At 39.7% G+C, this 23,686-nt stretch overlaps 1 protein-coding gene across 5 annotated transcripts in view; it reads left to right on the top strand.

Annotated features, from left to right (window-relative positions):
* LOC126458565 (coiled-coil domain-containing protein 39) overlaps positions 1-23,686 on the top strand; it is a 502,134-nt gene that overhangs the window by 388,164 nt on the left and 90,284 nt on the right. For all 5 annotated transcript variants that reach the window (XR_007585661.1, XM_050095693.1, XM_050095694.1 and 2 more), the window contains one exon: positions 16,053-16,268. Coding sequence is in view for 4 of the 5 variants with exons in the window: in XM_050095693.1 (XP_049951650.1) it covers positions 16,053-16,268 (216 nt within the window). In the remaining variant the exon portion in view is untranslated. The remainder of the gene's footprint in view (positions 1-16,052; positions 16,269-23,686) is intronic.

The raw sequence follows: 23,686 nt of genomic DNA, 5'->3' as shown, positions 1-23,686 counted from the left end.
GAGTTTGACCAAGGGCAGGTTGTGATGGCCAGAGGCTCAGCACTAGCATTTCGAAAACTCCACGGCTTGTTGGGTGTTCAAGGGGTGCAGTGGTGAATGTCTTCAACAGATGGAGAAACCAAGGTGAAAACACATTCAGACATTGTGGGGTTGGTCAGCCACCCCTCATGACAGATGTCGGATGACCTAGGCTGGACAGACTCCTACAACAGGACAGGTGGCAAACTTTGGTAGAAGTAACATCAGACTTTAATTCTGGGCAGAGTACAAGTGTGTGTGTGAACACACAGTGCACCAAACACCTCTAATGATGGGCCTCTGCAGCACACTTGCACAGCTCCAGCGACCTACCAAGGCCTCACTGCTTCCAGACCACGATGTGTGTTCACTGATATTCGTGCCAAAAGAGGGCATAGCTGGCTATTAGGCAAATGGTCATAACGTTCTGGGGGATCAGTGTATTGTATTGAACTACGTATCAGACAGGACAAAGCAGTTCATAGTTTGTGAAGAAGATTTCAATGTAGATTTCTTAAAAAATACTGTAATAAAACTGGTTATGGGGAGATAAATGTACCAACCAATCTTGAGTCGTATGAAACAACCAATACCATACTGAAAAAAATAAAAACCAAATATCCACTACTACATGGCTATGCGAAAATGTTTAAATGTCAACTTTTATAAACACATAATATAATTACAATGTTGATTATGGACTTCTTAAAAGTGATAAACAATTATTTATATTTTATTTATGAAACATATGCTGCAAAGATGATTTTGTATAAATTGATTGATGTATGATACTAATTTTTTGCTATATGTTGTTAGAGATACCTCTTTGTTTTTTGTGCAGTTGGTTGTATGAGTTTGAATTGCAAGGATGGAGTACAAGTAACATATGTTATATTGATTTGTATTGTGAAGTGAAATGACTCAATATATATTGTGTTATTTATTGGAAAGTCCACCAGTGTTTACATGATTTTGTTGAAGCAACCCAGTCATCCTCTAAATGATCATAAAAAGTTAAAGCAAAGAAAGGAAATGGATATCAAGCCTTCAGCTCACAACAAAGAAGAGCAACAAAAAGATGAGTATTATTAATAAAACTGGTTATTTAAATTTGACCATCGCTATCTCTCGCTGCAGTGTGCCACTGTCTCAGCATAGCAAGTGCTGTGAAAATGTGACCACTCACTCAAATTAGTAACTTACTTCAAAAATTAATAAATGATGTTTGTTGAACAAGAGGGTGGTGACAGTCCGAATACAGACAGGAAAGCTGAGTTAGAATTACTGTTTGGATGTTTCCTCTAATTTTAGTAGTCAGTTTTTCAACTTGTGTGCAGCAAAATAGTAGGACACTGACTGATAAAATTTTTATAGACACGCTCAGGCTGAAGCAATTACTGATTATGGTGTGCAATTAATGGAAATAAACAGTACAGCACCTTACACCCAGAGGCAGGTTCATAGGTAGCATTGAGGCTTATTAATGAGAACAGGCTAGAATATCTTAAGAGCGAGCTGAGAGGAGTAGAATGATATGAGGTATATGTAGAGAGAGATGCTAATGACGAATTCAATTTATTCTTAAGTAAATTTGTGCCAGTATTTGAAAGTTGCTTTCCTAAAAAAAATATCCAATAGATGACATCCAGAAGTATGCATGTACTGACAGAAATAAATAATGTAGATAAATTAAAACTATATGGGACATTGGTCAAACAGGAGTCTGGACAGCCGGTCAGTGCATAAGACCGGTCAGTGCACAATATACCAGAACAATTAAACTAAATAACAAGGTTATATCTGATAATTCACAAGTTGCAAGTACTTTTGACAATCACTTTCTAGATGGAGTAGCAAATATAGAATTATGTGATTCAATTGAAGAAGAAAGAGAATATATTAAAAATGTCATTCCACAAAACTTTAAGCAACGAGCAGTAGCACCAGCATCCTTTCCTGAATTCAATACAATTATAAAAAACCAATGCTCTTGTGACATTGATGGAATTTCAGCGATTATTCTGAAAAATTGTTCCAACTTAATAAGTAATGTTGTTAGTGATAGATGCAATGCGACACTGGCCCAGGAAAATTTTCCAGACTGGTAAAAGTATGCAAGTATTAAACCATTTCATGAGAAAGGTGACAAGACAGAGGCCGGCCGAAGTGGCCGTGCGGTTAAAGGCGCTGCAGTCTGGAACCGCAAGACCGCTACGGTCGCAGGTTCGAATCCTGCCTCGGGCATGGATGTTTGTGATGTCCTTAGGTTAGTTAGGTTTAACTAGTTCTAAGTTCTAGGGGACTAATGACCTCAGCAGTTGAGTCCCATAGTGCTCAGAGCCATTTTTTTGACAAGACAGATTTGAACAATTATGTCCAGTTTCCTTACTGACATCTTTTTCCAAAATATTTAAAAAGTAATATAATCAAAAGTAGCACACACTTCAGTGGAAGCAGTTTACCTAGCACATCACAGGTTGGATTCCAGAAAGGTTACTCAACTGAGAATGCTATTTATACATTAAACCATCAGATAGTACAAGCTTTAAATAATAAAATATCGCCAGTTAGTATTTTTTGTGATCTCTCTAAGGCCTTCAATGTTGTAAATCATGATACTCTCTTAGAAAAACTCAAGTTTTATGGCATTGATGGCTTTACACATAGCTGGTTTGAATCATACTTGACAATCAGAATGCAATCAGTTATACTGAATAATTTACACAATGTTGGAAAGGTAGAAACTTTTAGTGACTGGCATAAAAATCACATAGAGAGTCCCGTAGTATTAAATTTTCAGTCCACTCACATTGCTTATATATGAGAACGGTCTTCCACTTAACATTAAACAAGCAAAATTGGAACTTTCTGTGTAAATCCCAATAGAGAGAAAGCAACAGAAGAGTTACTAAGTGATATTTTCCAATGAATTATGAGGTGGTTCTCTGAAAATGAATTCGCCCTAAATTTAAAAAAAAAAAAGCATACATTCAGTTCTGCGCAACGAACAGAGTCATACCAACAATTGATGTTGCACATGAATAGGAGTCAGTAAGTAGTATAGAATGCTTCAAATTTCTGAGTGTGCATATTGATGAAAACATGAACTGGAAGAAGCATATCACTGAGCTTCTCAAACAATTAAGTTCAACTACTTTTACTCTGCATATAATTTCTAATCGTGGAGCAAACATATCACCCTGCTGACACATTTTGCATATTTCCACTCAATATTGTCGTACAGGATAATTTCTGGGGTAACTTATCACTTAGAAATAAAGTATTGATAGCACAAAAGCAAGCAGTATGAGTAATATGTAGCGTTCACCCATGGATGTCATGTTGGTATCTCTTCAAGGAACTAGTCACTTTAACTATGCCACCACAATACATATTTTCTATTCTGAAATTCATCATAAATAATACATCACAGTTTAAGAAGAACAGTGATGTACATGCCCACAACACTAGAGGGAAAAACAACCTTTACTACCCATTGTTAAAGCTCTCAGTGGCTCAGACAGGAGTTCAATATGCAGCAATAAGCATTTTTGGTCCTTTGCCCAATCACATAAAATGTCTGACAGGTAGCGAAGCAAAGTTTTAAATCTAATTTAAAACCATTTCTATTCCACTGATGCATTTATAAAAGTGTTCATTAATGTTAACATTAATCATAAAACATTCAAATGATTTACAGAACATAATCAACTAACCATTCAGAATAATAATTAACTGCCTTTGATGTGATAGTTACCTTTTGTTTTCTGTTCTGCAAGTATGATGTGTAAGTCATTTCAGAGCATTGCTCTTAATCCTACATTTATCTAATTTGTAGATAAGTAAGGCATGGTTTACAGAGTTAAAGGCTTTTGGCAGATAACAGAGATACTACAATGTTAATTCTCTGATCCAATGGTTTGCATATCTTTTCAATAAAGTTATTCACTGTATCCAAGGGGGTCTTATCCTGGTTGGACTCCAAACTGGTTACTTATAAGAATATCATTTTTACAGCAAAAATTTTAATGTGTTTGTAGCTACTTTCCTTTAACACTTTTAAATGGATTGGAAAAAGAGAAGTATGGCAATAGTTTCCCATGTCATCCCTTGATCCAGTCTTGAACAGAGGTCTGAGTTCGGCATACTTCAACACATCAGGAAAGCATCCTTGTTCAACAGATGAGTTGATTATTTTGGTTAGTGGAGGTGCTATTTTATTGACAGTGGTTTTTTTTTGGTTTTTTTTAAGAAATCTGTGAGGTACTTGACTTCTTTGTGGAGTCCAAAGGGATTTACTTTACTCATACATTCCGCTACATCATTATCTGACTTTGCTTCATCATCATCATCATTTAAGACTGATTATGCCTTTCAGCATTCAATCTGGAGCATGGTCCCCCTTATAACATTCCTCCATGATCCCCTACTCAGTGCTAACATTGGTGCCTCTTCTGATGTTAAGCCTATTACTTCAAAATCATTCTTAACCGAATCCAGGTACCTTCTCCTTGGTCTACCCCGACTCCTCCTACCCTCTACTGCTGAACCCATGAGTCTCTTGGGTAACCTTGCTTCTCCCATGCGTGTAACATGACCCCACCATCTAAGCCTGTTCGCTCTGACTGCTACATCTATAGAGTTAATTCCCAGTTTTTCATTGACTTCCTCATTGTGGACATCCTCCTGCCATTGTTCCCATCTACTAGTACCTGCAATCATCCTAGCTACTTTCATATCCGTAACCTCAACCTTATTGATAAGGTAACCTGAATCCACCCAGCTTTTGCTCCCATACAACAAAGTTGGTCGAAAGATTGAACGGTGCACAGATAACTTAGTCTTGGTACTGATTTCCTTCTTGCAGAAGAGAGTAGATCATAGCTCAGCGCTCACTGCATTAGCTTTGCTACACCTCGCTTCCAGTTCTTTCACTATGTTGCCATCCTGTGAGAATATGCACCCTAAGTACTTGAAACTGTCCACTTGTTCTAACTTTGTTCCTCCTATTTGGCACTCAATCCGTTTATATCTCTTTCCCACTGACATTACTTTCATTTTGGAGATGCTAATCTTCATTCCATAGTCCTTACATTTCTGATCTAGCTCTGAAATATTACTTTGCAAACTTTCAATCGAATCTGCCATCACAACTAAGTCATCTGCATATGCGAGACTGCTTATTTTGTGTTCGCATATCTTAATCTCACCCAGCCAGTATATTGTTTTCAACATATGACCCATAAATACTATGAACAACAGTGAAGACAGGTTGCAGCCTTGCCTTACCCCTGAAACTACTCTGGTTGGTTGTTTCGGGGAAGGAGACCAGACAGCGAGGTCATCGGTCTCATCGGGGAAGGAAGTCGGCCGTGCCCTTTGTAAGGAACCATCCCGGCATTTGCCTGGAGCGATTTAGGGAAATCTCGGAAAACCTAAATCAGGATGGCCGGACGCGGGATTGAACCGTCGTCCTCCCGAATGCGAGTCCAGTGTCTAACCACTGCGCCACCTCGCTCGGTGAAACTACTCTGAACCATGAACTCAATTTACTGTCAACTCTAACTGCTGCCTGACTATCTATGTAAAGACCTTCAATTGCGTGCAAAAGTTTGCCCTCCTATTACATAATCTCGAAGAACAGACAATAACTTCCTCCTAGGAACCCGGTCATATGCCTATTCTAGATCTATAAAACATAGATACAATTCCCTGTTCCACTCGTAACACTTCTCCATTATTTGCCGTACTGTGAACGGCTGAAAGCAAGGGGAAACTACAGCCGTAATTTTTCCCGAGGGCATGCAGCTTTACCGAATGGTTAAATGATGATGGCGTCCTCTTGGGTAAAATATTCCGGAGGTAAAATAGTCCCCCATTCGGATATCCGGGCGGGGCTACTCAAGAGGACGTCTTTATCAGGAGAAAGAAACTGGCGTTCTATGGATCGGAGCGTGGAATGTCAGATCCCTTAATCGGACAGGTAGGTTAGAATATTTAAAAAGGGAAATAGACAGGTTAAAGTTAGATATAGTGGAAATTAGTGAAGTTCGGTGGCAGGAGGAACAAGACTTTTTGTCAGGCGAATACAGGATTATAAATACAAAATCAAATACGGGTAATGCAGGAGGAGGTTTAATAATGAATAATAAAATAGGTGTGCGGGTAAGCTACTACAAACAGCATAGTGAACGCATTGTTGTGGCCAAGATAGACACGAAGCCCACACCTACTACAGTAGTACAAGTTTATATGCCAACTAGCTCTGCAGATGATGAAGAAATTGAAGAAAAATGTGATGACATCAAAGAAATTATTCAGATAGTGAAAGGCAGACGAAAATTTAATAGTGATGGGTGACTGAAATTCGGTAGTAGGAAAAGGGAGAGAAGGAAACGTAGTAGGTGAATATGGATTGGGGCTAAGAAATGAAAGAGGAAGCCGCCTGGTAGAATTTTGCACAGAGCACAACTTAATCATAGCTAACACTTGGTTCAAGAATCATAAAAGAAGGCTGTATACATGGAAGAAACCTGGAGATACTGACAGGTTTCAGATAGATTATGTAATGGTAAGACAGAGATTTAGGAACCAGGTTTTAAATCGTAAGACATTTCCAGGGGCTGATGTGGACTCTGACCACAATCTATTGGTTATGAACTGTAGATGAAAACTGAAGAACCTGCAAAAAGGTGGGAATTTAAGGAGATGGGACCTGGATAAACTGACTAAACCAGAAGTTATACAGAGTTTCAGGTAGAGCATAAGGGAACAATAGACAGGAATGGGGGAAAGAAATACAATAGAAGAAGAATGGGTAGCTCTGAGGGATGAAATAGTGAATGCAGCAGAGAATCAAGTCGGTATAAAGACAAGGGCTAGTAGAAATCCTTGGGTAACAGAAGAAATATTGAATTTAATTGATGAAAGGAGAAAATATAAAAATGCAGTAAATGAAGCAGGCATAAAAGAATACAAACATCTCAAATATGAGATCGACAGGAAATGTAAAATGGCTAAGCAGGGATGGCTAGAGGACAAATGAAAGAATGTAGAGGCTTATCTCGCCAGGGGTAAGATAGATACTGCTTACAGGAAAATTAAAGAGACCTTTGGAGAAAAGAGAACCACTTGTATGAATATCAAGAACTCAGATGCAAACCCAGTTCTAAGCAAAGAAGGGAAAGCAGAAAGGTGGAAGGAGTATATAGAGGGTCTATACAAGGGCTATGTACTTGAGGACAATATTATGGAAATGGAAGAGGATGTAGATGAAGATGAAATGGAAAATATGATACTGTGTGAAGAGTTTGACAGAGCACTGGAAGACCTGAGTCGAAACAAGGCCCCGGGAGTAGACAACATTCCATTGGAACTACTGACAGCCTTGGGAGAGCCAGTCCTGACAAAACTCAACCATCTGGTGAGCAAGATGTATGAGACAGGCGAAATACCGTCAGACTTCAAGAAGAATGTAATAATTCCAATCCCAAAGAAAGCAGGTGTTGACAGATGTGAAAATTACCGAACTATCAGTTTAATAAGCCACAGCTGCAAAATACTAATGCGAATTCTTTACAGACAAATGGAAAAACTAGTAGAAGCTGACCTTGGGGAAGATCAGTTTGGATTCCGTAGAAATACTGGAATACGTGAGGCAATACTGACCATACGACTTATTTTAGAAGCCAGATTAAGGAAAGGCAAACCTACGTTTCTAGCGTTTGTAGACTTAGAGAAAGCTTTTGACAATGTTGACTGGAATACTCTCTTTCAAATTCTAAAGGTGGCAGGGGTAAAATACAGGGAGCAAAAGGCTATTTACAATTTGTACAGAAACCAGATGGCAGTTATAAGAGTCGAGGGGTATGAAAGGGTAGCAGTGGTTGGGAAGGGAGTGAGACAGGGTTGTAGCCTTTCCCCTATGATATTCAATCTTTATATTGAGCAAGCAGTGAAGTAAACAAAAGAAAATTTTGGAGTAGGTATTAAAGTCCATGGAGAAGAAATAAAAACGTTGAGGTTCCCGATGACATTGTAATTCTGTCAGAGACAGCAAAGGACTTGGAAGAGCAGTTGAACGGAATGGACAGTGTCTTGAAAGGAGGATATAAGATGAACATCAACAAAAGCAAAACGAGGAAAATGGAATGTAGTCGAATTAAGTCGGGTGATGCTGAGGGAATTAGATTAGGAAATGAGACACTTAAAGTAGTAAAGGAGTTTTGCTATTTGGGGAGCAAAATAACTGATGATGGTCGAAGTAGAGAGGATATAAAATGTAGACTGGCAATGGCAAGGAAAGCGTTTCTGAAGAAGAGAAATTTGTTAACATCGAATATAGATTTAAGTGTCAGGAAGTCATTTCTGAAAGTATTTGTACGGAGTGTAGCCATGTATGGAAGTGAAACATGGATGATAAGTAGTTTGGACAAGAAGAGAATAGAAGCTTTCGAAATGTGGTGCTACAGAAGAATGCTGAAGATTAGATGGGTAGATCACATAACTAATGAGGAGGTATTGAATAGAATTGGGGAGAAGAGAAGTTTGTGGCACAATTTGACTAGAAGAAGGGATTGGTTCGTAGGACATGTTCTGAGGCATCAAAGGATCACCATTTTAGTATTGGAGGGCAGCGTGGAGGGTAAAAATTGTAGAGTGAGACCAAGAGATGAATACACTAAGCAGATTCAAAAGGATGTAGGTTGCAGTAGGTACTGGGAGATGAAAAAGCTTGCACAGGATAGAGTAGCATGGAGAGCCGCATCAAACCAGTCTCAGGACTGAAGACCACAACAACAACAACAACAACAACAACATCCCATTGTACATCGAAATCTGAAAAATTACTGATCGTATTTTCACCTACATTGAGCAACTCTTCAAAATGTTCCCCCCATCTGCCCAAGGCATCAACAGGATTCACCAGCAGTTTTCCTGACCTGTCCAACATACTTGTCATTTCCTTCTTACCTCCCTTTCGAAGACTGCTAATTACACTCCAGAATGGTTTTCCAGCAGCTTGTCCCAAAGTTTCCAACCTGTTTCCAAAGTCTTCCCAAGATTTCTTCTTGGATGCTGCAATTATCTGTTTGGCTTTGTTTCTTTCTTCAACATAACTTTCTCTGTCTACCTGAGTTCTAGTATGTAGCCATTTTTGATACACCTTCTTTTTCCTTTTACAGGCTGCCTTGACTGTGTCATTCCACAAAGCTGTTTGCGTCATCCTATATCTACACACTACTGTTCCAAGATATTCTTTAGCCACTTCTAGTACTGTGTCCCTGTACCTTGTCCATTCCTTTCCCAATGACTGTAATTGACTACATTCAACTAACTGGTACCTTTCTGAGATCACTGTTATGTACTTGTGCCTGATTTCCTTATCCTGAAGTTTCTCCACTCTTATCCTCCTACATATGGACTGACCTCCTGCACTTTCGGCCTCATAATACCAATTTCACTGCAGATTAAATAGTGATCAGTGTCATCAAAGAATCCCCTGAATACGTGTGTGTCCCTCACAGCCTTCCTGAGTTCCTGATCTGTTATTATATATTAAATAACAGATCTTGTTCCCCTGCCTTCCCAAGTATACCAGTGAATGTTCTTATGTTTAAAAAATCAGAGCAAAATGCCTTGGACTTTGCTTCATTTATGAAGAATTCATTTAAACACTCTGATATTTGAGCTGGATTTATGGTAAAGCTATCATCTACTGGAATCATAGATATTTCACTATTATTAACTAACTCTGATTTGACAGCAGACCAGGCTGCCTTTGTCTTACTTTTATGTCGTGAAATTAATTGTTTGTGTGCCATTTTTTTGTGGCCTTCACAGCCTTTTTAAATGTAGCTTTATAAGGTCTAACATACTCAGCAAAATGTCTGTTTTCATTATATTTCAGTTCATTGTGGAGTTGCCTCTTCCTGGCACTAGAAATTTTTTATATCCAGAACTCTCCATTTAATATACTAGTCAATTTTTCACCTATGATTCTAAGAGGATACATCTTATTAAATGTTTCAAGAAAGCTACTTAAATTTTTTTCAAAGTTACTACTACATGGAAAACAGCTGTCATAAGACTATTCATTCTCTCTTAACATATTACTAAATATAGTTCAATTTTTTCAATGAAGTTTTTCATATGACTACTGTTATGTGAAATTTCTTTGTTAATATTTGATAGTTCAATGAATATTTGATAGTTCAATGAATCAAATAGGGGTAATGCAGGAGTTGGTTTAATAATGAATAAAGAAATAGGAGTGTGAGTAATCTACTACAAACAGCATAGTGAACACATTATTGTGGCCAAGATAGACACAAAGCTGATGCCTACCACAGTAGTACAAGTTTATATGCCAACTAGCTCTACAGATGACAAAGAAAGTGATGAAATGTATGATGAGAGAAAAGAAATTATTCAGATAGTGAAGGGAGATGAAAATTTAATAGTCATGGGTGACTGGAATTCGATAGTAGGAAAAGGAAGAAGGGGAAGCGTAGTAGGTGAATATGGAATTGGGGTAAGAAATGAAAGATAAATCTGCCTGGTAGAATTTTGCACAGAGCATAACTTAATCACAGCTAACACTAGGTTCAAGAATCATGAAAGAAGGCTGTATACATGGAAGAGGCATGGAGATACTGGAAGTTTTCAGATAGATTATATAATGATGAGACAGAGATTTAGGAACCAGGTTTTCAATTGTAAGACATTTCCAGGGACAGATGTGGACTCTGACCGCAATCTATTGGTTATGAAGTGTAAATTAAAACTGAAGAAACTGCAAAAAGGTGGGAATTTAAGGAGATGGAACCTGGATAAACTGACTAAACCAGAGGTTATACAGAGTTTCAGGTAGAGCATAAGGGAACTATAGACAGGAATGGGGGAAAGAAATACAATAGAAGAAGAATGGGTAGCTTTGAGGGTTGAAATAGTGAAGGCAGCAGGTAAAAAGACAAGGGCTAGTAGAAATCCTTGGGTAACAGAAGAAATATTGAATTTAATTGATGAAAGGAGAAAATATAAAAATGCAGTAAATGAAGCAGGCAAAAAGGAATAAAAACGTCTCAAAAATGAGATCGACACAAAGTGCAAAATGTAAGGATGTTGGGGCATATCTCACTAGGGGTAAGATAAATACTGCCTACAGGAAAATTAAAGAGACCTTTGGAGAAAAGAGAACCACTTCTATGAATATCAAGAGCTCAGATGGAAACCCAGTTCTAAGCAAAGAAGGGAAAGTAGAAAGGTGGAAGGAGTATATGGAGTGTCTATACAAGGGCGATGTTCTTGAGGACAATATTATGGAAATGGAAGAGGATGTAGATGAAGATGAAATGGAAAATATGATACTGCGTGAAAAGTTTGACAGAGCACTGGAAGACCTAAGTCGAAACAAGGCCCCAGGAGTACACAACATTCCATTAGAACTAATGAAGTAATGGCCGCTATCGACAGGGGATCTCAAGTTGATTCCGTATTTCTAGATTTCCGGAAAGCTTTTGACACTGTTCCTCACAAGCGACTTCTAATCAAGCTGCGGGCCTATGGGGTATCTTCTCAGTTGTGTGATTGGATTCGTGATTTCCTGTCAGGAAGGTCGCAGTTCGTAGTAATAGACGGCAAATCATCGAGTAAAACTGAAGTGATATCAGGTGTTCCCCAGGGAAGCGACCTGGGACCTCTGCTGTTCCTGATCTATGTAAATGACCTGGGTGACAATCTGAGCAGTTCTCTTAGGTTGTTTGCAGATGATGCTGTAATTTACTGTCTAGTAAGGTCATCCGAAGACCAGTATCAGTTGCAAAGCGATTTAGAAAAGATTACTGTATGGTGTGGCAGGTGGCAGTTGACGCTAAATAACGAAAAGTGTGAGGTGATCCACATGAGTTCCAAAAGAAATCCGTTGGAATTCGATTACACGATAAATAGTACAATTCTCAAGGCTGTCAATTCAACTAAGTACCTGGGTGTTAAAATTACAAACAACTTCAGTTGGAAGGACCACATAGATAATATTGTGGGGAAGGCGAGCCAAAGGTTGTGTTTCATTGGCAGGACACTTAGAAGATGCAACAAGTCCACTAAAGAGACAGCTTACATTACACTCGTTTGTCCTCTGTTACAATATTGCTGCGTGGTGTGGGATCCTTACCAGGTGGGATTGACAGAGGACATCGAAAGGGTGCAAAAAACGGCAGCTCGTTTTGTATTATCACGTAGTAGGGGAGAGAGTGTGGCAGATATGATACGCGAATTGGGATGGAAGTCATTACAGCAAAGTCGTTTTTCGTCGCGGCGAGATCTATTTACGAAATTTCAGTCACCAACTTTCTCTTCCGAATGCGAAAATATTTTGTTGAGCCCAACCTACATAGGTAGGAATGATCATCAAAATAAAATAAGAGAAATCAGAGCTCGAACAGAAAGGTTTAGGTGTTCGTTTTTCCTGCGCGCTGTTTGGGAGTGGAATGGTAGAGAGATAGTATGATTGTGGTTCGACGAACCCTCTGCCAAGCACTTAAATGTGAATTGCAGAGTAGTCATGTAGATGTAGATGTAGAACTACTGACAGCCTTTGGAGAGCCAGCCCTGACAAAACTCTACCATCTGGTGAGCAAGATGTATGAGACAGACAAAATACCCTCAGACTTGAAGAAGAACATAATAATTCCAGTCCCAAAGAAAGCAGGTGTTGACAGATGTGAAAATTGCTGAACTATCAGTTTAATAAGTCACGGCTGCAAAATACTAATGCGATTTCTTTACAGATGAATGGAAAAACTGATAGAAGCTAACCTCGGGGAAGATGAGTTTGGATTCCGTAGAAATGTTGGAACGTGTGAGGCAATGCTGACTAGAAGGAAAGGCAAACCTACGTTTCTAGCATTTGTAGACTTAGAGAAAGCTTTTGACAATGTTGACTGGAATACTCTCTTTCAAATTCTGAAGGTAGCAGGGGTAGAATAAAGGGAGTGAAAGGCTATTTACAGTTTGTACAGAAACCAGATGGCAGTTATAAAGAGTCGAAGGGCATGAAACGGAAGCAGTGGTTGGGAAGGGAATGAGACAGGGTTGTATCCTATCCCTGATGATATTCAATCTGTATATTGAGCACACAGTAAAGAAAACAAAAGAAAAATTTGGATTAGGAATTAAAATCCATGGAGAAGAAATAAAAACTTTGAGGTTCGCCAATGACATTGTAATTCTGTGAGAGACAGCAAAGGACGTGGAAGAGCAGTTCAACGGAATGGAAAGTGTCTTGAAAGGAGGATATAAGATGAAAATCAACAAAAGCAAAATGAGGATAATGGAATGTAGTCGAGTTAACTCGGGTGATGCTGAGGGAATTAGATTACAAAATGAGACACTTAAAGTAGTAGATGAGTTTTGATATTTCCGGAGCAAAATAACTGATTATGGTTGAAGTAGAGAGGATATAAAATGTTATGGCAAGGAAAGCGTTTCTGAAGAAGAGAAATTTGTTAACATAGAGTATAGATTTAAGTGTCAGGAAGTTGTTTCTGAAAGTATTTATATGAGTGTAGCCATGTATGGAAGTGAAACATGGACGATAAATAGTTTGCACAGGATGAGAATAGAAGATTTCAAAATGTGGTGCTACAGAAGAATGCTGAACATTAGATGGGTAGATCACATAACTAATGAGGAGGTATTGAATAGAATTGGGGAGAAGAGAAATTTGTGGTACAACTTGACTAGAAGAAAAGATCAGTTGGTAAGGACATATTCTGAGGCATAATTGGATCACCAATTTAGTATTGGAGGGCAGCGTGGATGGTAAAAATCATAGCGGGAGACCAAGAGACGAATACACTAAGCAGATTCAGAAGGATGTAGGTGGCAGTAGGTACTGGGAGATGATGAAGCTTGCACAGCACAGAGTAGCATGGAGAGCTGTATCAAAGCAGTCTCTGGACTGAAGACCACAACAACAACAGTTCAATGAATAATGCAGGGTGTTCAGAACGTCCCAGATCTAAGCAGAAAGTATGATTATCTTCAAACAGATAATTTGTTAAAATATTATCAATACAGGTCACCGATAGTGCATTTACTGTAGTGTCCTGCATGATTTACTTTGGAGTCATAGCTTTTTTTATTATGTCAGTAAATTTGGACGCTTAATTGCTTTCAGCTATGATGTTGATATGGAAGTGAGCACCTATTACAATCTTTTTCCTTTTTTCTTTATTGAGATTTTCAAGCAGCAAATGAGATTTGACCAAAACAGCTTCAAATGTAGCTTTCTCTGCTACTCTCACTCAAATAATTAAACTAGTCTCCTATATCATATTTTACATCAGAATGAGGATATCTGCAAGAGCCACCCATTGATTTCTCTCATCCAAAAAAGCTGTTGGCTACTTCAAAATTTCTTATTTTATTAACACTTTTAATATTCTAAAATGTCAGCCAGTGTTCATTGAGGGTAGTAGTTTTGATATTTTTGCATTCCAAAAGAATAGTTTGTAATTTGTCAACTTTATGACTTTCATTTGTAAATCCAATACTTAGACAATTTTTGTCTACTGCCTCAGCTATTTACCCCCCAAAAAAAAAAAAAAACTTATTTCAGGTCACAGTTTTCTTGTTTCTGCAGTGATAATGCTGCACTTAAAGTGATAATGTCTTTCTGTGAGCTCACAGTGGAAGTCCGCGTGACCAGTGAATATTCTCGCTAACAAATTTTAACCTTACTTTTGCACATTTTTCATGCAGCCAGATGTCGACTTCACACACACAATTTCTTTTGTAACCTGTTTCTGAGACTTTTTACATGATTCACTATTAAACTTTTGCCATTTTACAAGCAATGTGTATCTTCATTTTTAAATAGGTGCCATCTCAATTCTGTGTCTCATCTCCTGCTTGTCATTAGGTAGTGGCAGAATGTAGAAACAAACTTTTACAAAACCCCAAAAGAAAAAAAATACATCATGTGAAGTCAGCTGTACAGGGAGACTAATGGACAAGAGCTCTGTCATATTGACCATTACCACCAATCCAACACTCAGGGACTTTGACATACAACCACTTTTGTACAAAGAGATGCCAGGGGGGAGGGTCTCCATCTTGTTGCCGAATAAAGTTTTCAGGTTTGTCTTCTAATTAGGGAAAGAACCTTTCTCCCAACATATCCAGATATGCCAACACTGTTATAGCAGCTTCAGCAGAAAAGGTCCATAGGCTTGACATTGCGACACAGCCCAGAAATGTTATTTTAGGGACTCTCTTCAATATTGTACGAATTCATTCGGATGTTCAGATTCCCAGATGCAAACATTATGGGTAATTACCTTCTCACTTAGATGTAAAGTTACCTCATCACTGGACACCATATAAGTTATCTTCCCATTGCAACTTCACTTGCAGAGTTATAATGTACACCATAGTTAATCAGCTTTAAAGCATGTTCTAACTGTAACCAGTATGGACACATGTGTAAACATTTTCTTAAAACCATCCACACTGTCATGTTTGGCAACTGAAGTTCAAGACTTACTTTCCCAAGAGACTTCGTACCTCTACGAAGGTAAGATGCTCTGATATAATCAACATCCTCTTCAGATACTTTTGATCATCTCGTGCTTTTCTCTGTACACACACAACTGGTCATTTTGAACTGTCAACTGTCAGTACGCTTCATCAAGTATATTCGTTTTAATCACCTGTTAGTTCACGACATTAATGTCAAAATAGATCATTTATAGGTCACCTTATCTTGTTACATTCACACTTACTCTCGGTTAGTGTCATTTTCAATACATACGAGCTTGTTTCTGCAGATATATAGGATAATTATGCCTCAGAAGTGCATTTGGAAATTATCAGAACTCATTTCATAATATTGTACAAAATGTTTGAAAAACTGGTTTCAAGTTAGGTATGAATATGGATAGGGTTCCATTCTGTATGATTGCTTTTAAATTAATTTATCACCATTTTTACGTTAATGAGAAGTTTATTCTCATTCTTCTATGTTCTTTCAGGCAATGAGAGATCGCCAGGAAGAAATCAACATGCAGCAGGAATTGTTAAAAATAAAGAAGCGGGTTCTGGAAGAAGAGAAGTCTAAGTTAATACTAGAAATACAAGGACGAAAGCTTAAAACAGCACAGCTTCAATCAAAATATGAAATAGCAATGATGTCACTTGGTAGAGCAGAAGAAGGAGAGGAGGTGTCAATAGCAACTATAAAACTCAAGGTATTTATTTTACTATTTTTCATAGCTCTTGTCTTCCCCGCTTTCTCTCTATTCACTTTGGAATCACTTAATTTAAATGACATTATAGTAAATGTTGAATTCACTGTCAGGAAGGCCCTAAATTGTTATTTATGTTTTCAAAATACTGTTTTGTTGGATAATACCTGTTAGGAAGCTCGATAATAAAATATTATTCTTTATCAAATTGTTCATGCATTACAGGGTTAGCACAATTGCATTACAGGTTTAGCACAATATGTATATGTTCTAACTAGGAACACGGTGAAACAAATGGTCATAAAAGAGCTACAATTAATTGGGTCACAGAGTGACATCAACTAGAATACAATAAAAGTAGTTTACACATCTTGAACACATTTAGCAGATGAGGGCTCGGAGACGCATGCACCCTCTTATAAAGATGCCGTCCACATCAGGTGTCACTGGTATTGTGCTGCGTGCGCATTGCAGATCTGGTGACAGGGATCGGTGACCAGTCTGCACCTGACAGCCACCTCGGAGAGTTGCAAGTGTGCCATTTAAATGTCAGTGCTCACTACGCTTGCTGTAGTGGCCCATCATACGTCCACTGTGAGCCGTAGGTGTAGTATCTGATGAGTTACTAGAAAAGCATGTGAGAGGAGGCATCCCACCATCCATGAACCCTGGGGCGATCAATGGAGAGGACTACGATGGGGGCAGAAGCCATATGGAGATTGAGTCCGTGACAAGGTGCTCTGACATGGGCAGTGACGATGGTGGGGGCCACCCTGGCCCATCACCATTCAGATTGCTCTGAACAACATATTGTCTTTGTATCATAAACATTCAATTCGGCTCAGCAAAATTATTATCTGAGGAAAAATAAGCTCTTGTTATTGTCTATGCCTGTAAAAAATTTTGTGTGTTCTTGTACAGTGCAACTTTTCATTTAATTACTGAACATAAGCCCTTAGTTTCATTGTTTAGCCTGTCAGTGCCCTTACCAGACAAAGCTGCTCTTTTTCTTCCACATTGGACTCTGTACTTGTGCCAGTTAACTTTTTGTTCTATGGACAGAAAATAAATAAATAAATAAATAAAAATAAATGAGATCTATTTTTGTTCCATGTTGCAACATGCAAATGCAGATGCTCTGTCCTGGCTCCCCATGGTCCCTGACGCCTTGTTCGACCGGAAGGGACATATTTGTTTTCAATTGGACGGAGGTGATGGCTTTCCTGTCACCAGTCCCCATATTGTCTCTGCAGTAGTGCTGGATGCAGTTCTCCAGCAGGTCATGTACATGATACAACATTGGTGGCCTGGCTGACCCGCTTCAGAATTGTTATGCATTGCGCCATTGCCTCTCCCTCTTGGATGGTGTTATTCTCTTAATGGAAGCATTTACGCCCCAGATCATGGTTCTAGCAGCTCTGTGGAGGAAGTCCTCTGCTTATTAAACCAGGGTCATTGGGGGATTTCTCACACAAAACTGTTAGCATGTTACAATATGCTTTGGCCAGGTATCTATTGGGAAGTGAAACATCTCCTTACAGCCTGCCACAAGTCTTCAGGCAAGCAGGTGACACCATGCACTGTTTTCTCACCATGGCTGACTCCTACAAATCCTTGGGAAAGAGTTCACATTGATTTCTGGTTATTGGTGTTTGATGATGTTTCTCATTTTCCTTATGTCGTTTTTTGCCAGTCTGTGACAGCAGACATGAATGCAAGGCCCTATTGAAAATATCCTCCATAGAAGGCTTGCCTTGCACACTGGTTTTGGGACAATAATCCTCACTTTGTTGCACAATCTTTCAAGGACTTCTGCACACATAACGTTATTCACCATCTGAGGCATCTCCCTTCCAACTGCAGTCAAATGGTGGGGCAGAATGTCTTGTCTGAACATGTATGACACGGATGCGCAACTGTGTAGATGATTTCCCAGCCAAAAAGGCTCTCACATCTTTTTAAGCTCTTGCAGAATAATGCCTATTGGGACCATGAGTCTCACAAAGCACATGTATGGCCGTCAGCTGCAGATACTGCTCACCTCTCGCTGCTGGGCAGGCGTCACCCAGCGACACCAGTTTTGTTGATATTCACTCCCAGAAAATCAGTTTGGACCAGGGTGTTTGGACAGTGCCCTCAATGGATTCCAGTTATCAGTGCAGTTAAAATGCCTTCATAGTTTGCATTGAAGATCGACTTGTGGCATGCTACTGGAACCACTCACGGAGCTGAACAGGCCTGGTCATGCCCACCTCCCCTGGAATCAGGGCTTTGTCAGCACTGAAGGCAGGTTACTTCCTGCCTCCCATTCTGTTGAGAATGCACCACTGTCATCAGGGATGGGCACTGGGTCTCCATTGCCAGAGCCTCACCTCTCCTGGGACACGATGACACGATCTGTGGCCAGGACCAGATACTCGCTGGGCTTAAACTTCGCAAGACATGGTGCAAGTGAGAGCTGTACTTAAGTTGCACAAAAGCACCCTCACAGGCTGCAGATCAAACAAAGGGGAAACTTTTCCAAAGCAACAGCTGCAAGGGCTGGGCAGTAATAGCCATTCTAGAAATAGACTTGTGATAAAATGCCTGCCAAGAATTACGCAGTGGAAGGCTGGAAAATTGAGACTTAGCTAGATTGCATTTGAAGCCTGCAGCCTGTACAGCAGTAAACAAAGAACAGGGACTACGTTGGTGATCCTCCATGGTAGCACTGTCATGATGATATCCTCAAGATAGTTAATGCAATGAAAGACAACCTTCATAACCTGTTCTAAAAAACTTTGAAAAATGGCAGGCCCATTAGTGACCCCAAGCATTAGCCATTCATTCTGATAGAAGCTGAAGGGCATGCTAATCACAAGCAACGGTTTTGATGGCTTGCCGAATGGAATCTGAAGGTAGACTTTGGCCAAGTCGTTTGTTAGAAAGAATAATTGTCCCCCAGCCAACTTTGTGAGCAATTCCTCTGGGCGAGACAAGGAGTAAGTGTCTATGATTGCCTGTGGATTAATAATGACATAAAAGTTACCACAGACAGGAAGCTCACTGGACAGGTTCTTTACCAGCACTAAACGTGTAACCCATTCACCTGAGGAAATTGGTCTGATCAGTCCCCATGATGTTAAACACTCCAGATCTATCCTAACATGGTTAGCTACTGGCACAGGCAATGCCTGAAAAACCAGAGCCAGGTGGAGGGTTTGAATATGCCATGAAATTGTTTGCACACCCTACTTCTGGGACAAACAGATTCAAAAACTCATAACACAAGGAATACAATCCATGATAAAGCACTTGGTCTGACACCAGGTGCATCACATTCACAACAGAAAAACCAATAGTAGTAAAGGCACCTAACCTGTCCCAATTTTCAGTACTCGCATTGTTGTCTGCCAAGTACGTAATGGAATGGTAAACTGCATCGGCAGTGAATTGACCAAGTATAGTAATCTGCTGTTTGTTATAGTGTACCAACTGACTCTTGATGCATGCCAATGGTGGGGATCCTAGCCTGGCATATGTCTGTGATGTGAGTGGGGACAGGGCAGTTCCTGTGTTGACATGAGGATTAATGGCTTATCCATCACCCACACTTCAATGAAAAATTTGTTCTTGCTTGCAGATAATTTTTTACATTTATGGTAAGAGGTCCACTATGTGGGGCAGGCTGCCCACTCACGCTGTACAAAACAAGAGGGGCACCAAGAAAGTGGTATTCTGTATTCCTGCTGCCAACAACATGTTCATCCGCATTGGTCCAGTTGGCTTGTTTGTACAGTGGCTACCTCCTCTTACCGCAGTGCACTAGGCTCCATGTGCTGGGGCAATATGCGAAACCTCTTCTTATGTAGCTCCTCAACTGAAGAACACATTGATGCTCTTCTTATCTGGGGCCAAATGAATGATCATGATCTCGGACTGTAGTGTCTGAATAAGATTCCTGAGACTTAACAGTGATGAACCGACACTTACGACTTAGGCTGTGGAGCTCAGCTGCCCAAGCTAGAGATGGTTGTGGCAGATGTTTGTGATATTGGTAGAATTCAGCATTTGCACTGACCACATGCAGATATTTGTGATGTGAGGAGGACTACAAATTATACGTACATACACTGAGATGACAAAAGTCATGGGTTACCTCCTAATATTGTGTCAGACTCTCTTTTGCCAGGTACAGTGCAGCATCTCAATGTGGCATGGACTCAACAAGCTGCTGGAAGTCCCCAGCAGAAAAAATGAACCATGCTGCCTGTATAGTCATCCATAATTGTAAAAGTGTTGCTGGTGCAGGATTTTGTGCATAAACTGACTTCTCGATTACTTCCCATAAATATTCAAAGGGGGACAAAATCATTCACTTGAATTGTCCAGAATGTTCACCAAACCAATCACATGAAATACATGGCTGCAAATGGTTTCCAAGTAGTCAAACATGACCATTTCCAGCCATTGATCAGTTCATTTGGATCAGAGGACCCAGTCCATTCCATCTAAACGCAGCCCACACCATTATGGAGCCATCACCAGGTTGTACAGTGCATTGTTGACAACTTGGGTCATGGCTTCATGGTGTCTGTACTACTGTCAAACCCTCCCATCAGCTCTTACCAACTGAAATCAGGATGCATATGACCAGGCCACAGTTTTCCAGTAATGTAGGATCCAACCAATACGGTCACGATCCTAGGAGTGGTGCTGCAGGCGTTGTTATACTGTTAGCAAAGGCACTTGCGTTAGGTGTCTTCTGTCATAGCCCATTAATACCAGATTTTTCCATGCTATCCTAATGGATACATTGATGGTACATCCCACATTGAATTCTGCAGTTATGTCACCCACTGTTGCTTGTATATTAGCACTGACAACTCTACGCAAACGCTAATGTTCTTGGTCATTATGTGAAGGCTGTTGGCCACTGCATCCTGTGTAGTAAGAGGTAATACCTGCAATTTGATATTCTCGGCACACTCTTGACCCTGTGGATCTCAGAATGTTGAATTCCTTAATGATTTCTGAAATGGAATGTCCCATGCATCTATTTCCAACTACCGTTTCATGTTCAATTCATTTCCCATGATGTGGCCATAATCATATTGGAAACCTTTTCACGTAAAACACCTGACTACAAATGACAGCTCCACCAATGCACTGCTCTTTTATACCTTTTTTATATGATACTTCTGCCATCTGTATATGTGAACATCACCATTCTATTACTTTTGTCACCTCAGTGTATCATCAAAATGATGTGATGCTGGTGCCTACATAGCAGCTAACTGGCTCAGTAAGTGATACACACAGAGGGGTATCCATGATAAGAAAGAGCCTTATAGACCTCTGTGTTGACCACCCGGAATGCCATGAAATGTTGAAGCCATTTCTCATGAGTGTCTCAATCTTCAGTAGATGCATAATGGGGAGGGGGTGGAGGGGGGGGGGGGGGGGAGCTGTGTGTGAACAATTGGCAGCTGAGCCTGGGTCAACATAGCCAACAACTGTTCCAATACAGCTGTATGCACCTACTGTTGTTGCAGAAGTGACTTGAGTAAAGCCTTCATGGAAGAGGAAGAGGCGAATGGCAGAAGAACCACAGAATCCAAAACACACAATAATTTGACCATCAGTGTCACCACTTGTGTTCTAATTAGGAACACAAGAAACACACAGCAATAAAAGAGATACAATTTATTGGGTCATGGAGTGGCATCAACAAGAATACAATGAAAATTGTTTACAAATCTTGAACATATTTGACAATTGAGGGCCTTGAAGCCCATGCATCCCCTTATAATGACACTATCCACATCTGGTGTCATTGAGTTGTGCTGCATGTGGACAGTGGATCTGGTGATGATGGTCAGTGCAGTCACTTTGTTTAGTTACGGGTGCTCCATTTGAATGCTCGTGAACACTGTGCTTGCCATAGTGGCCAAATGGATGTTCATTGTGGGCGATAGGTGTAGTAATCAACAGGTTATTACAGTATAAATATTTAAGTGTTATTGAAATTCGCTAGTTTATTTATTATGTTTCATCCTGTGCCATGTAGCAGTGAGTATTTATATCAAGTGTCTCACCTAATAATTTCCAGGTGCATTTCCTTTGGTGTTTCAGCAGATATTTGAAATTTAGTTTCTGCAATATGTAGCTGGAATCAGTCCAGACAAGTGCTGCTCCTCACATCTTTCCTGCAACATGCACAGTGTTGATGGAATGCATTGGTTTGTTTCCCATTAGGAACAAAATTGGATTTAAAATGAAATTTTATGTGCCCATTCAGTAGAGCAATCCCCAATCAGTCTGGTGGGATATTTGTTCTATTGATATGTATGAACAGGAGCATTAAAACATGAAGAATATCCAGGACTCCAGTAGCAACTCATGCAGCCCTGGTCTGTGCTGACTGCTACTGCCATACAGCAACAAAGCTGACATTCAAGTTATTCTTCTTGTTTTAATGCCACTGTTAATACACATTGATAAAACAAATCTCCCACTTGACTAATTCGGGACCACTCTATCAAATGGCCACATAAAACTCTTCTTTAAAAATTGTTTTGTTTGTAATGGGAAACAAACCAATGCTTTCCATTGACACTGGGCATCACATGAAAGATGTGATGACCAGTATTTGTTTGGGCTGACTACAGCTGCACATCACAAACATAAAATTCCAAATACCTACCAAAACACCAGAGAAAATGCACCCAGTGGCTCTTAGGAGAGATACCCTTACTTACAGAAGTGTAAATATGACATATGCAGCAACATTATGCCCTTAAGGTTTGGAACTACACGGCCAAAATAATAGTAAAAGGGGTATACAGCCGTGAAAATGGCATCCTTTTTCATATGGTGTGGTACTCATGGTAGGCTTACAGACCACAAGTGACAAATGTAATCATGGCAGTTACTTCACTGTAAATAAACTGATGGTACCCAAGATTCCACTTGACATGTTTGATTGCATTTGATTTAATTTAAATAATGTTACTGTTAGATTGCCACAGATACATAGGAAACTACTTGCATAATTATGTGGAAGTACAGTCAGTGACCAGCTGAAAGTTGTGCGCATTGCCAAAACATGTTCTTGCACATACAGTGTACTGAAATGGAATGATTGTATGGTGTTAATGGCCAGTAGTTCTGTTGTGTAGTGTAAGTCTTCCTATTTGACATCACTTCGGTGTCTTGCGCATCGATGATGATGATGATGAAGAAATGAAATGATGAGGACAACTTATATGTGAAGGCCCCAAGTGGAAAAAATCCACAACTGGCTGAGAGTCGAATACGGGACCTCAGGATCTAGATGCATCAACACTTAACACTGGACCATGAGTGCAGATGTCAGTATGCTGAGCAGTGTGATTAAGAATCAATAAGCAGTTTCATCATTCGATATGCCATTAACTACA

The sequence above is a fragment of the Schistocerca serialis genome, chromosome 2 (assembly GCF_023864345.2).
Source record: "Schistocerca serialis cubense isolate TAMUIC-IGC-003099 chromosome 2, iqSchSeri2.2, whole genome shotgun sequence".
NCBI lineage: Eukaryota > Metazoa > Arthropoda > Insecta > Orthoptera > Acrididae > Schistocerca > Schistocerca serialis.
The sequence above is the reverse complement of the archived record's forward strand: the minus strand, read 5'-3'. Positions and strand labels throughout refer to the sequence as shown.